Source organism: Tursiops truncatus, chromosome 9 (genome assembly GCF_011762595.2).
Source record: "Tursiops truncatus isolate mTurTru1 chromosome 9, mTurTru1.mat.Y, whole genome shotgun sequence".
Lineage (NCBI taxonomy): Eukaryota > Metazoa > Chordata > Mammalia > Artiodactyla > Delphinidae > Tursiops > Tursiops truncatus.
In genome coordinates this window covers 100,065,989-100,079,911 of record NC_047042.1, presented here as the reverse complement: position 1 = coordinate 100,079,911, position 13,923 = coordinate 100,065,989, and the positions used below count along the sequence as shown (strand labels likewise).

General features: G+C 43.1%; 2 protein-coding genes across 9 annotated transcripts in view; both read right to left on the bottom strand.

Annotated features, from left to right (window-relative positions):
• The window catches only part of GALNT11 (polypeptide N-acetylgalactosaminyltransferase 11), a 54,422-nt gene extending 53,247 nt beyond the window's left edge, over positions 1 to 1,175 (bottom strand). For 2 of the 5 annotated variants that reach the window (XM_033863528.2, XM_033863530.2), the window contains exon 1: positions 995 to 1,175. The gene's annotated coding sequence lies outside the window, so the exon portion shown is untranslated. The remainder of the gene's footprint in view (positions 1 to 994) is intronic. The other 3 variants (XM_033863529.2, XM_019930309.3, XM_019930310.3) reach the window with 3 other exon arrangements.
• A 3,270-nt stretch (positions 1,176 to 4,445) lies between these two features.
• GALNTL5 (polypeptide N-acetylgalactosaminyltransferase like 5) overlaps positions 4,446 to 13,923 on the bottom strand; it is a 125,578-nt gene continuing 116,100 nt past the window's right edge. For 3 of the 4 annotated variants that reach the window (XM_073810117.1, XM_073810118.1, XM_073810119.1), the window contains exons 7-8: positions 8,650 to 8,799; positions 4,447 to 4,926 (exon numbers count right to left, since the gene is read on the bottom strand). In XM_073810117.1, coding sequence (XP_073666218.1) covers positions 4,783 to 4,926; positions 8,650 to 8,799 — 294 coding nt within the window. In that variant the 3' untranslated portion in view covers positions 4,447 to 4,782. Of the gene's footprint in view, positions 4,927 to 8,649; positions 8,800 to 13,923 lie in introns of all 4 variants that reach the window. The other variant, XM_019930315.3, reaches the window with a different exon arrangement.

Here is a 13,923-nt window from a genome sequence, read left to right as displayed (position 1 = left end):
TTTCTGGTTTAGATCTTTCTCAAGGCAGAGTAGACCTTAACATACGGTATATATCTAGGATATCTAGGTAACAGCTAAGAATTGAGTGTCGTTAAAAAAAAAAAAAGTCTGGCCTAAAACTCTTACTTGGGGGACGAGAGTAGCATCACAATATTTTATTGGCGCACAGCAGTATGAGAAGCATTTCAAAGTTATAATTTCATCTTACATTTGGAAAACCAACCAACCAACCAACAGCTTTCCTAGCACGAAGTAAAAAGGAATGCTGGACCAAATCCTCTTCGATGATAAAAACACACACAGCTCTTCCATCATGGGCATATTAATATCACTCAAACGGTGAAATCTACCAGTATTGGAGGGTGGAGACTTGATATTTTTATATTTATCCAAACGGCACGTACTTCAAGAGGCTGGGAAATTGTGCAAGACAACCCAATTTCTTCAACAAATACCTTGCAAAGAAAAGGGAAACTGAAGATGCTCATCCACCGAACGCCACGCAAGGACCCGCTCAAATCCTGAGCGGCACAAACCAACCACTAAAAGAACAATTTAAAAAAATTCCTTTAAGGAAATGTGAACACTGCCCGAATACCGTGGAAACGGAGGGCAGGATACCAGCGAAGGGTTACTCAATTCGCTCTAGTTTCTATACGTTTTGAAAATTTCTGCAACCATTTTCTGGGGCATTTTAGCAAAAAGCGCCGTGGGGCGGGGGAGCGGGTCTTTCTCACGCCGCCCGCGGCCGCCCCCCGCGAGCCAGGCGCCTCCACGGCCCACCCCCGGCCTCCAGGGCCGCGTCGGCTCTGCCAACGCCCCACACACTCCCGGACGCCGGGCCAGCGGCCAGAGACCCCGCTGAGGGCGGCGGCCCGGGGCGAAGCCTCCGACTCTCCGGGCGCTCGGGCCGCGGCCGCTCGCCGGAGGCGCTGAGGGGACGGACGGAGGCCGCGCAGGCTCACACGCCGCCGCCGGGCCATCCGCTACTCACCCCGACGCCGGCAGCGCAGGACCCCGGCCTTTCGGGACTCGGGCTGTGGCATCTTCGCTCCCGCCACGGCCCGGGTCCGAGCCGCATTCGCCGCAGCGGGTGGAGCTGCCGGCAAGCAAACGCAGCAGCGGGCACACCACCGCCCCCAGCGTTTGCCCAGTGCCCGCGCCGCGGCCTCGGCCCGAGCGCGCGCCCGCCGGGGCCACGTGACGGGCGGCCCCGGCCCCGCGCGTGACGTCACCGCCGCTGCGGGCGCGTCGCGGCCCCCGGACTCCACACGTTCCCGAGGCCCAGCGCCTGCGGGTGGGCTCGGGGGTCGGTCGCGGGTGGCCTTCGCGTTTTTAACTCTTACATAAATGGGCTCATTGAAGACAAATGCCTTAAACATATTGAAAGATGTGCGACCCCGCTTATGATAAAAGAACTGTAGGTTAAAATGTCAAGGCTTGGCAGAAACTGTGATAAAAACCTCACGGGTTGGTGGTAAGGGTGGGAAAGTACAGCGCGCCCGCAGAGCAGCCGCAGGAAGGCACATGGGGTCACGGGGGGCTTGCTAGAAATCTTGACTCTTCAGCCCCCTATCAGTAAGCAAAGGATGTTGCAGCCATCGGGCCATCACCATTACAGCCCCCGCCCGCCCGCCCGGAGGTAACTCAGGGTGGAAACGGGCTGTCCGCTGCCAAGCCCCCAGCCACTGTGGCCACCCCCAAATGGTGCACTCAGGATGGGGAAGAACAGGATCCTGGCTCTGGTTGGTTAGGGTGCATAGCAAAGAAATGATCTCAGTACGCCCTGGCTCTTGCAATTCCCATGTATAAGAAAGCACTAAATTCCTTAACTTGCGTTTGATTGATTTTCTTTAACAGTAACCTTTGATGTTCAGACTATCTGATCTTCGCTGCAAAAACTCCTATCTATCCTGTCTCCCCCACCTTACCTCTTCAGAGCAGTCCCGCAGAGCTACCTAAGAGGCTGCGTCCCAGGCTTGAGTCCTCGGTTTTGCCTGCCAAATAAAACATAATTCTCAACGTTTAGGTTATGCATTTTTTTTCAGTCGGCAGGCCCCATGCCAGACGTACTTAAGTAATCAAAATATGCGTTTTGCCGCGTGGCCAGGTGATTTATGTACACATCAAAGTCTGAAATCAGTGTCCTAAGGTGCAGTCAGTGCAGGAGACCGGCCATTGCTCCACCTTCACCCGACCCTTGACGGTGTCAGACATTTTATTTGCCATTCTGATGGGTGTGGAGATCTGTTCCTAGCTGTTATTTTAAATGGGTTCATACTGTCCCACCAAATTAACGTACAGTCGTACCATTCCAGAAATTGAAGCTTTGGGTTAGCTCCAATTTTTTACCATTAGAAAGAATGACATGAATATGCTTTTTGCAGTGTAGCATCTAAACCCGGGGTCTTTGAGGCTGGGCATAGGCTAGTCTATGGGCTGTGTTCATCTATCCCCAGATACAGTTGCCAGAGGAAATAATAGGGGGCTTAAAATTTGAATTTCAGATAAAAAAAAATTCACTAGCATGTCCCATAGAATATGTGGAATATACTTTACCAAGATATTATTGTTTATCCAAACTTCAAGTTTACCAGGGCATGCTGTACTTTTATTTGCTAAATCTGGCAACGCTAACCCTGGACAAGTTTTAAACTTAGTTTTCTGTTTTATGATATGGTAATAACAATAGGAACTATCTTGTAAAGTTGTGTGGATGAGATGAGATCATCTATGCAGAGTACCTACCAGGGGATATGAAACATAGTGAGAGCTCAGTAATTGTTAGCTCTTATTTTTATTTCATCTCGGTGTGTCTTAGGATAAATTCCTGAAAGTATGCTTTCCTTAAAGAATTCTCTGGCTAATGTAAGGCTTGTCCAAGTGTTTGGTCATACCCAAAACTGTTGTGTGAAAAGCCTTGAGCAGGTGAGCAGATACTTTCTCAAATAGCTCCAGGATACAAATCAGATTTTAAAATTTCTATACAAAACCGTAATTGCCACCTACGGGCAAGTATGGGTTTCCTTTCAATCACACCAAGTACTTGGATGTTGATTCTGATTTGTTTTCTATTCCAGAGTCAGCTGAAACAATATTCTAGAGGAGATTGTTTAAGCAACATTCTACATCGCTTCTAAGACTTACTCATGCTATCTAGGACCTGAACTAAATTACATTAAAAAACTAAGACTGAATATTAGGCCCATGGCTCTAAGAAAAAGAACATTTTTCTTTTGGCAAAGCTGATATTTACATCCTTCTTTATGCTTACCAAACAAGAAGATTCTCTGAATTTATACTGCAATTCTCTTTTTTCCTTCGGCTGCAGAAATTTTATTTTGTATTTTACTCTAATTTTAATGGATTCATAGGTTTATTACAATCAATTTTTTATTACTTTCTAGAGCAGCTAAGGTATAAACACGGGCCCAGAATATACTAATCACGTGGCAATTACTTTGTGCCGCCAGATTGACCTTTTAAAAGCTCAATCAAGTTACCCTGGCCATCTGTAATATTTGGGCACAGGTTTTTCCCATCTCTTTCCAGCAACAGATTTTATAGAGTACTTTGCCAAATACATGGGTATAATGACATTATAAACTGGTTCTTTTTTCTTTACATTGTATATATTATTTCAAAGAACACAAGCTCCATGAAGGGAGGGATGTTTACCTGCCCCATTGTCAGCTGCATCCCAGCACCTAGAAGGACACCTGGCCTGAGATGACCATTCAGTTGTTGATTAAATGAGCATAATAGATGAGTCAAGTCGTTTTCTGCTGTAAAAAACTAGTTTATATTTTCTCCAGCAGAAGCTATGATTTAGTGATTCTATCCTAAGCCTCCTCCTTTTTACTCCTTTCAATGTATTCCTTCCCTCATTTTCTCATTCTCTTCGTTTTGTGAATTAAATATATTTTTCACTTTTCTAGCTGCCTTCACCAGGGTGAATGCAACAGCCATCCCTCTAACCTGATAGAAGTACTTTAGACACCTGGGAGTGTGTCCACACAGGATGGATATTGAACCTAGTTACCTCTTCCCCAATCCCAGCTAAACAGTTTTCTTGAGTCATGTCGAACACAGATTATCAACAAGGCACACAAGCCAAGAAGTGTCAGGAGAGCTGAAGGCCAGAGCCATAGGAGGGAACACACGTGAAAAAGGCAAAACCAGAAGTAGGGAAGAGGGAATGTCTCCAGTTAACTGAAGGGCCAACAGAAACAAACAGGGAGGCTGGCCTGGAGAGCTGGACCAGGACACCCAGGCAAGTGACTGGACATCAGAAACTCAGGAACCCAACCAAGCAATGTGTCAAGGCCAGAATCCACACTGGCAGCAAGAAAGGAGCTCAATACAGTTGAATGGACCAACCAAGGCTCTCTGAGAATGTCTTTCTGGGGAGGTCACCAGCCCAGGTCACCTATCTGGAGTAGGAATTGAGTTGACCAAGAGTTGAGCAGTCCTTACGGTCTACCAGGACGAAGTGAGCTTGGCAAATAACTGGAGATAACACACTTTATCTCAATCGATTTTATGACAGCCTTAAGGGTGTGACAACATGCATTTCTAATGCTTAATTTAAGGTCTTGCCACCCCAGAAATTTAGTAGCAGAAAAGGCACTTCTGTTGTAGACCATTCTGGTTGTACTTCTTACTGTAGTTCACATAATTTCATGATGTTCCAAACATGTTCTCTTCTCCATGTTGAAGGACTAGGGGAATTTTTAATGCTTTATTCATGAAAATGATTGGTTTTCCTTTCATGAGACTCTCTTAAGAGGTCTCCAGTTCCGGGAAGACAGTATCCAAATACCACTGAAATGACTTGCAACCCAACCGTTTCCTTAATTCAACACGCTCACTAATATCTCCATAGGCAAGATATTTCAGATTAGGTCTTCGTAAAAATACCTGCTCCTAAATGGAAAGAGAGAGTCATTAAACCAGACAAATCTTTGGTAATCAAATCATGATATCTAACATAGCAGTATGTATTTTCATCTGAACTAAAACAAAACAAAACAACAACAGAAAACCTTCCCTCTGTATGGGGAGGGCAGAGACACACATAGGAGCTGGGACTCACTCACCCCACATATATTCACCGGATGTGCTGTGACAGACCACGATGAAAGTAGCGTAGAGGGACTCAGCAAGTCTAAGTCCTGCTTCTCAAGAGTTCTAGAATCATAGCCGCCTATTGTAGTGTTTCCCCTTTCTCCTACTCTCTCAATGATACTCAAGGACAAAAGCCCTCACTCCCCAATCCCTATCAACACTTCCATGGTTTCAGAAATGGGGGTTGGTGACGGCTAAGGGCAAATTGACTCTGGAGGAAGACAACCTGGCTTCAATTTCTGGCTCTGCTATTTATTAGCTATGTGACCTTGGCTGCTACCCTCATGAGACTGTGGTGAGGACTGAACACTTTCATACGTGCAAAGCTCTTAGGAGACTAAGGCTGGCACATAGTAGGTGTCATGTCAGTGTCGGCCATTATTATCACCACACCTGGTTAGTCTTTTCTGCGTTCTTGATTTAAGGAAGCACCAAGTATGAGTGTCTAATGGACTCAAGCTCTGCCATGTTAAAAGAGGTATTCTAAGTGGACCAAAGCCTCCTTGAAAGCAGAACCTTTGTATTTTCATCTGTGTATTCCCAGTGCCCGGTATATAGCATAGTAATATTGTTGAATGAGAGGAACTTGCTTACCCAAATTAGCATAGTATGGGCATGCCATGTTGGGTTCTCCCCAGGGATCTTTAGGTCTTTGCCATCATGTCTTGCCACTCCTAGTTCCCCAGGGGGGATTGGTGCAGAGAATGGACCTGAGGGAGGGTGTCCTCGTTTTGGAGTGAAGGCAGAGAAGACCTTAGCCAACATCTCCCTGTCCAAAGCCTGTTTTGCCTAATGACATTCACTCAACTTCCCAACATGCTGTGTCAATACAATCCATTGATTTTATGCCAAACGTTACATGCTTTTTATATTAGATGGAACTTTTGGTAACTATATCCCCCATGAAATTCAGTAAACTACTCAGTCCTAACTGTGTTCAAGTCAACCATTTAAATGTGACCTCTGGTCAAATAAAAAAAAAAAAAAAAAAAAGCTTAAAATCTCTCATAACTAAAGAAATGCAATTTTAAACAATGAGATATCATTTTTAACCTATCAGATTAGAAGAAATACAAAGTTTAATTAAAACTAGCGTTGGAATAGTTGAGGACCATTTGGACATTATTCATCAAGATTTAAGATGCACTAACTCATGGTCCACAAGTTCATGTCTTCAGATTTATGCAAGATATAGCTGCACAAATGTGCAAAGAGATACATGTAAAGGATGTTCATTTTGGCACCGTTGAGGAGTAACAAAAAGCCAAGATGATCAGAATGTTTATCTCTGGGGGCTATTTATGAATGGAATCAATTTTAAGAGATCCATCCAAAGGAAATATTTAAAAGGATGACATGTTTATCTGCTCTGATTTTAAAAGACTTTGAAAGTATGTTTTTAAATTATACTAATAAATGGAAAAATTACAACAAAATATTGCTGCTCAAGTCGAGTTAGGTAAAAGAAAAGGTTATATACTCGTGTGTATGTGCATGTTAACAGGAAACTATAGACAGTAATTTAGTGGTGGCTTCTGAGGGGTGAAACTACGGGCTTAGAAAGCTTACTTTTCACTTCATGCTTTTCAATACTGTAAGACAAAACTGTGTATGCGTTACCTTTTTAAAAATATTTTTTTAAAAATCAGGAAATATAATAAACATACCGAAAAAAGCACATAGAATATAAATGTGCACCTTAGTGAATTGTTGAAAAATCAACCCCAGAAACCCTAAGTCAAGAAATAGAACATAATCAGCATCTCAGAGGCCCTTGCCTTTCCTTTCCTGATCATAATCCTTTCTCTTAGTTTTTGTTTTGTTTTTTTTTTTGCGGTACGCGGGCCTCACTGTTGTGGTCTCTCCCGTCGCGGAGCACAGGCTCCGGACGCGCAGGCTCAGCGGCCATGGCTCACGGGCCCAGCCGCTCCGCGGCATGTGGGATCCTCCCGGACCGGGGCACGAACCCGTGTCCCCTGCATCGGCAGGCGGACTCTCAATCACTAGCGCCACCAGGGAAGCCCCTTTCTCTTAGTTTGAAGTGCTATCCTGATTATGTATTCATTTCTTTGCTTTTCTTTCTAGTATCGATATCTAATTATCCACACATAGATTACACGGTTTGATTTTTACCTGTTTTTAACTTTATAGAAATGGAAAAATACAGTATATATTCTATTGTGTTTGGCTGCTTTTGTCCACCATTATATCTTTAAGATTTACCTATACTGTTGTATGTATACTTAAAGTTGATTAATTTTCATTGCTATATAGAATTATATCATTAAACATATCATATTTATTCATTCCATCTCTGATGAATATTTGGGTTGTATTCAGTTTTGGCTAACACAAACAATGCTGTTTATAAACATTCTTGTTCATGTGTTCTGGTGCACAAAAGCATGCTTTCTGTAGTGTATATACAGGATGGAAGTGCTGGATCATGGGATATTCATGTCTTTTATTACTTGATATTGCCAAACTGTTTTCCAAAGTGAGTTTGTAACAATTAACACTCCCACCCAGTGTCTGAGACTTCCTGTGCTTGTCCTATCAGACTTTAAAAATGTTTTGCCATGTATGTAGAAATATCTCATTGAGGTTTTAATTCATATTGCCCTGATTACTCAAGAAATTGAGTATTATTACTTTTATAATTTAAAATAATAAAGAAATATTAGATCAAGACCAGGACATATAATATCACAGAGAGATTCTTACATATTTCTACCCATGTATCTGAAAGGAGGTCTTGTTGTTACTGTCCAAATTTGTTTGAACTTTCAAATTAAAATGAAGTTGCATCTATATGTTCTCTGTATGTGCATTCTAAAGGTCCCGGCAAGGGGCTTAAACCATGGGGAGATGCACAAATGAAGGGGCCTGGCTTTGATGTAAAAATCTTTGACTGTTGGGCTTCCCTGGTGGCGCGGTGGTTGAGAGTCCGCCTGCCGATGCAGGGGACACGGGTTCGTGCCCCAGTCCGGGAGGCCGGAGCCTGTGCTCTGCAACGGGAGAGGCCACAGCATTGAGAGGCCCGCGTACTGCAAAAAAAAAAATCTTTGACTGTTAAGAGAAAAAAGGAGCAGAGGTTCCTGTGTGGTCCCCAGACCAGCTGCAGCCGCATCACTTGGGAGCTTGGTAGTGGAAGAAGAGAATCCAAAATTTGCCCATGGGAATGGGGGCAGAGGGAGGTATTTGCCGCAGATGGGCAATCTTTGGGGTAGGAAAATAGATCTAGGGGGGGAAAAAAGCCTTCTCGTGTTGGTTGATTTACTTCTGAGAAACTTGAGTTTCCTTAGAGATTTAAAAAAAAAAAGAGTAAGGTGCAAGTGTAGCAGCTTAAAATGAACAAATTAAGAATAGCATCTGAAAATGGGTGGGTGAACAGCTGAAGGGTTGCCCTAATTTAAGGAAAAGTACAAAAATTGGTAACTAGAAAGCAGCAGAAGGCTTCTTTAGAGCCAGTCCCTCTCTGTACTCTCACTCATCTTTCCAAACCAGGGACACATCCTTCACCTTGTATTCATCTAGCCAAACGTGCACCAGTCTGAGATTATTATACGCCAAGGCTTTTGCAATTCCAGTGTGGTTTGCAACGTGTTGCTTATCAATATGTCCTACTCGAGAGCAGGGGAGTATAAAGAGTTGGCCTCCACACATCCAGATCTAGACATAAGAAAAATAGAAAACATATTAATGATTAATGAGTGTTTGCTAGTAATAGGCAACTGCTGAACTAAAACAAAAATAACAGTAGCTAACATTTATTAAGTTTCTTATTTCATTTGATCCTCACGACAACCCTATCGTGTAGGTACTGTGATCATCCCTATTTTACAGATGAAGAAACTAACACATACATTGGTTAAGAAGCTTGCCCAGTGATATAGTGGCAGAGCACAAGGTTCAAACTCAGGAAATCTGGCCCTAGAGTCAGTGCGCTGAATACCAAGTGATCCTGCCTCGCTTATACATGACCAGTTCTGATACTGATTATGTATGAAGACTGACAAGATATTTTATCTTAGGATATTCTCAAACAATATTCTGAGAGTAACATTTTCTGAGGTGATTAAGTATTGCTGGATATAAGCAAGTAATAAGAGAAATAGCAATCATGGCTGAATTCAGTTATTCATCTTTTTTGTACTTAAAACACTTTAAAACGCTTATTTTTAATAACTTTTTATTACACAAAAGCAAAATATGACCATTGAAAAACTAAGAAATGTAGAAAAGCACACAGAAAAAGGTAAAAATAACTTTTTGTTTTAACACTTTGTCAGTCAATATTAATCCAAGTATGTATGTGTACATACACAGATACACAACATTAAGATAACCTGCTTTTCTTCATTTGATATTATGTGAAGTTACTTTAAAAGTCTTGTATTGTTGGACATTTTGGTAGTCTTTGATTTTTATTATTATAGATCAAGACCATTATTATTGATCAAGACCAATACCACAAAAAATGTGCTTGTAACATAAATCTTATGTATAGTACACTTGCATGACTCTTCTCTTTACTTTAATTCAGTGATTCTTGCATGGTCTCCAGACCAGCAGCATCAGCATCACTAAGGAACTTAGAAATGCAGATCCTTGGGCCCACCCAGACCTACAGAACTAGGAAGTCTGGGTCTGGGGGCACAGTAATCTGTATTTTAACCAGCTCTTTAGGTGATTCTGATGCACACTAAAGTTTGAGAACCACTGTTCTAATTGATCAAGGTAATATATCCCAGTTTTATAGATATTTTCTTAGGTGGATTCACCTAATCATTTAGGGAACAGTAGTAGGAGAATAAGACTCACTGAAAACAATACTCAGAAGTATTATGGTGAAATATATCACTCAGATAGTCAGAAAGGATTATGTTAAAGAAAATGGAAAAGCAGAACTTCTGACATAACATGAGACCTACTGACTGGTGCAGCCAACCTCTAGAGTTCTTTAGAAATACCCAGAAACATCCCCACAGAATGTCTAGAAAAATATCCATTGAATTCCTTCTCTAAAATGGATGGCTCAGCAGAAAAACCCTGAGACCAAAAGTCCAAAGAATTAGGTTCTTTTATCATCTCTGCCACATGCTTATGATCAGACGTATCCTCTCTGACTCTCATTTTCATCTGGAATTGAGAACTAAATAGTTGCTCATTTAAGCTACCACTTGGGGGTGCTTTGTTATGCAGCAAAAGCTGATACTAGCCACCTATAATGTCTTATTCTCTTTTTTTAAAGTGAGAACTTAAAGAAATTTGGAAAATCATTAATATCTGTTTAATAATTAGAATGGATACAGAAGTATCTATTATTATTGGTACATTCTTACATGTTTGAAATGTTTCTGTATTAAAAAAAGAAATCTGGCTATGAGTATAGAATAGAAAACAAAAGTCAAGTAACCAAAGTGATAAAGGAGGAATATAAGTAAAAAATGTATTTAAAACCTTTCTCAAAAATCAAATTGAGGGAAGCTATTGCAATGTAGCCCAGTGTTCATAGGACCCACAAAGTTGTTCTTTTCTTCTTGATTCATTCTCAAAGGGAAACATGATCCATCTGGACGTGCCTTTTGCTCTGTTCTTTAGGTGATGGTCAGCTTTCTTTCTCAGATATACTGCTGGAAGTAGTCTGTCCAGCTCCCAGTTTCTATTATTATTATTATTATTGGAGGAGGAAGAGGATGACAAGAAGGCAGAGTATCCCATTAAGAGTTAATATAGTGTAGTGGTGCACAGCACAAACTCTAGGGCCACTCAGTGTGGTTCACATCCCCTATGAGCTGTGTGATCTGGGGCAAGTTACTGAAGTTACTCAACCTATTTGTGTCTCAGTTTCCTCCCCTGTAAACTAAGAATAATAACAGTACCTGCGTCATGGGATTGTTATGAGCATTAGAAAATCTGATACTTGTAGAGTGCTTAGAGTTCGTGTTTTGTAAATGAGAGTGTATCTCTGTTGCAGTGAAGTGTGGTAGACTGCAAGTGTGGTCACAAATGCTTTTCATTCTTACATGCATACTTAATTGCAATGTAACTGTACTTCATTCCATCAAGAAGTGAGGTTTATTTCTCCATCTCTTGAATCCGGTCTTGGCCTCATGATTTGCATTGGTCAACAGGACATGAACAAACGTGATGCGAACAAATGCCTGAAAAGTGTTTGTAGCGCTTTGGGACTTGCCTTCTCTTGCTGCTCTTGGGAACCTTGTGACCACTTCACTGTGAATGAGCCTCACCAGCCTGCCTGACAATGAGAGACAAATGACCTGGTCATTGCCACTGTTCCACCTATTATTGGGCCAATGTCCACATATGTAAATGAGGCCATCCCATATGAGCCAGCACCAGCTGAGCCTCCCGATGAGCAGAGATGTGTAAGCAATACCAGTAGAAACCAGCCATCCTGGCTATGACCAAAATAACCACTTCAGCAATACAATGAATTTTGAGGACTTAACGATTGATTGTTGTTTTAAGCCACTGTATTTTGGGACAGTTTGTTATACAGCAAAAGCTAACTGATACATGAGGGAACATATTTCTCTTAACCAGTTTTACTCATTAAGTAAATAGGACCTCCATCCACTGAGTCGCTCATTCCAGAAACTTGGTGTGATAGATGGAAATACTGTTCAGCAATATTATCTCACTCTCCACCCCTCACTATGGGGTGGAGTATATTTCTCTGACACACTGACTTTGGGCTTGTCCATCTGACATGCTTTGACCCATGGAATGTGAGCAGACATGATGCCTGTGGAGGCTTTAAATATGCTGTGTGGTTTGGCTTGACTTTTGCATTCTTGCTTATCAACATGAGAAGAATATGCCCAGAGTTGCTACTAGAATGATGAGCAGAGCTGACCAAACTCAGAGCCCAGAGCCCAGCCCTGCCAGTGTAAATTCCGAGGCAGAGCCATGCTGGCCAACACAGAGACACAGGAAAGAAAAAAGCAGATGCTTCTTGCTCTAAGCCAACCAGTTTTGAGCTCGTTTGTAGCAAGCATCATCGTGGCATTAGCTGACTGATCATTGGGTTGTCCATGACACCCCTTTCTCTCGATAACCACGTAGCTGGTCAGTCTCTGGGTTCTGTCCATTCTACTTGTATATATGCCTGGAATCTGTCCAGTTCTTTCTGTTGCTGTTGCGACTGCTCTGGTTCCATCCATTGTCACCCTTTGTCCAGGTTATTGTAAGAACCTCCTGGTCTGCCTGCTATTCCTCCACTATGTCAGCCTCCACAGCCACTGTCCCTGCCCTGCTTAAAACATACCAGTGGCATTTCATTGCACGTAAGACACATCTAAATCCTTACAGGGTCCTGCTGAGTCCTGCCCCTGCCTCCCTCTCCAGCTTCATCTTGCTGTTCTCTCCTCACTCATTCTGGTCCAGCCTCACTGGCCTTCTCCACTGACACATATGGGTTGGAAGGCTGTCCGCTTTCCAAGTCAGTGGGCAGAAACTGGGGCATTACTGAGTCTCTTCTTACTCTTTGTCTGTAATCTGCATTTGTGAGGGGAAGCAGGGGTGCATCATGCAACAAAGCCAGGGTACGAGTTTCTCAGTCAGTCTTGCTGGCCTCACAGTTATGGGGGTGCCTCCCAGATTCAGGCTGACTATTCATTTTAATTTCTAGGGGGATCTCATCTTTTCCAGTCTCAATAGATACCTTAGTAGAAAGTTAGGAGAGGCTGCTGCCCAGATACCATTTTAAATTAGAACTCTGGGAGAGCTGTAGCATAAAAGGAGAGGAACGAACATTGGCTGGGAGCACTTTAGGTGGCAGAAGCTGTGTTAGATGCCTTATGCCCGTCGCTGCGGTGAATGCACATGGTACCACTGCAAGGTGTCTGTTATTCTGATCGTTTACACGTGGGGCCTTTTAGACTCTTGAGTGGTTCAACTACTCAGCAAATATTTCTCAACCACTTTTTACATAGTCAAAGTACCAGGTGCTGAGAACGCATGTTGAACAAGTCAGATCTTTCCCTGCCCTCATGGAGCTTACAGCTGGTGGGAACACACAACTGGCAGGGCCCGGCACAGAATAAAAATGGGGTCTCAGGTTCAAAAATTATTAAAAGTTTCAAGATGGCAACAGCAGAGCCTTAAGCCAAGTGTGGGGTTCTTCTAAACATGGTACCATGTGCCACCACCCAGGCTGCCTGTCTACACAGCCTGCCCTGCACACACAGACAGCAGACAACTGTGATACAGCACAATAAGTGCTGTCATGGGGGAAGCATGCATAGGAGGGGAACGGATCCCAGACTTGGGTGTGTGTGTCTATGTGCGGGGGGCAGGTAAGGAAGATAAGGTCAAGAAAGTCTTCCCGAAGAAATTACATCAAAGCTGTAGCTGTGGATTACGGCGGTGGGGAAAGAGGAAAGTGAACAGAGGCAGGTGACGATTTAGAGGTAGAACTGCCCAGATAAGGTGAGGTCAACGTGGGGCAGGAGAGGGAGTGTGGAGTCCAGGGAGGCTCTCCATGGGGGACGTGTGTGCAGATAACTGGTGGGGTGGGGGAGAGGTAGCATGTCATCCACTCATAGAGGGAACGTGGGGGGAGGAATTTGGGTCTAGCATACCTGTGGGACACCCCTGCGACCACCCGAGCTTATGACTCAGGAGAAGGAACTGGGAAGGAGCGAGAATTGGCGTCATCAGCATCCGTTAATCATGGGAATGTGATGTGGGTGAGGTTATGGAGAAGGTGGAGAGAACAGAGAAAGAGGGGCTTGGGGAAACCCCTTAGGGGTGGAAATTCTGTGCAGA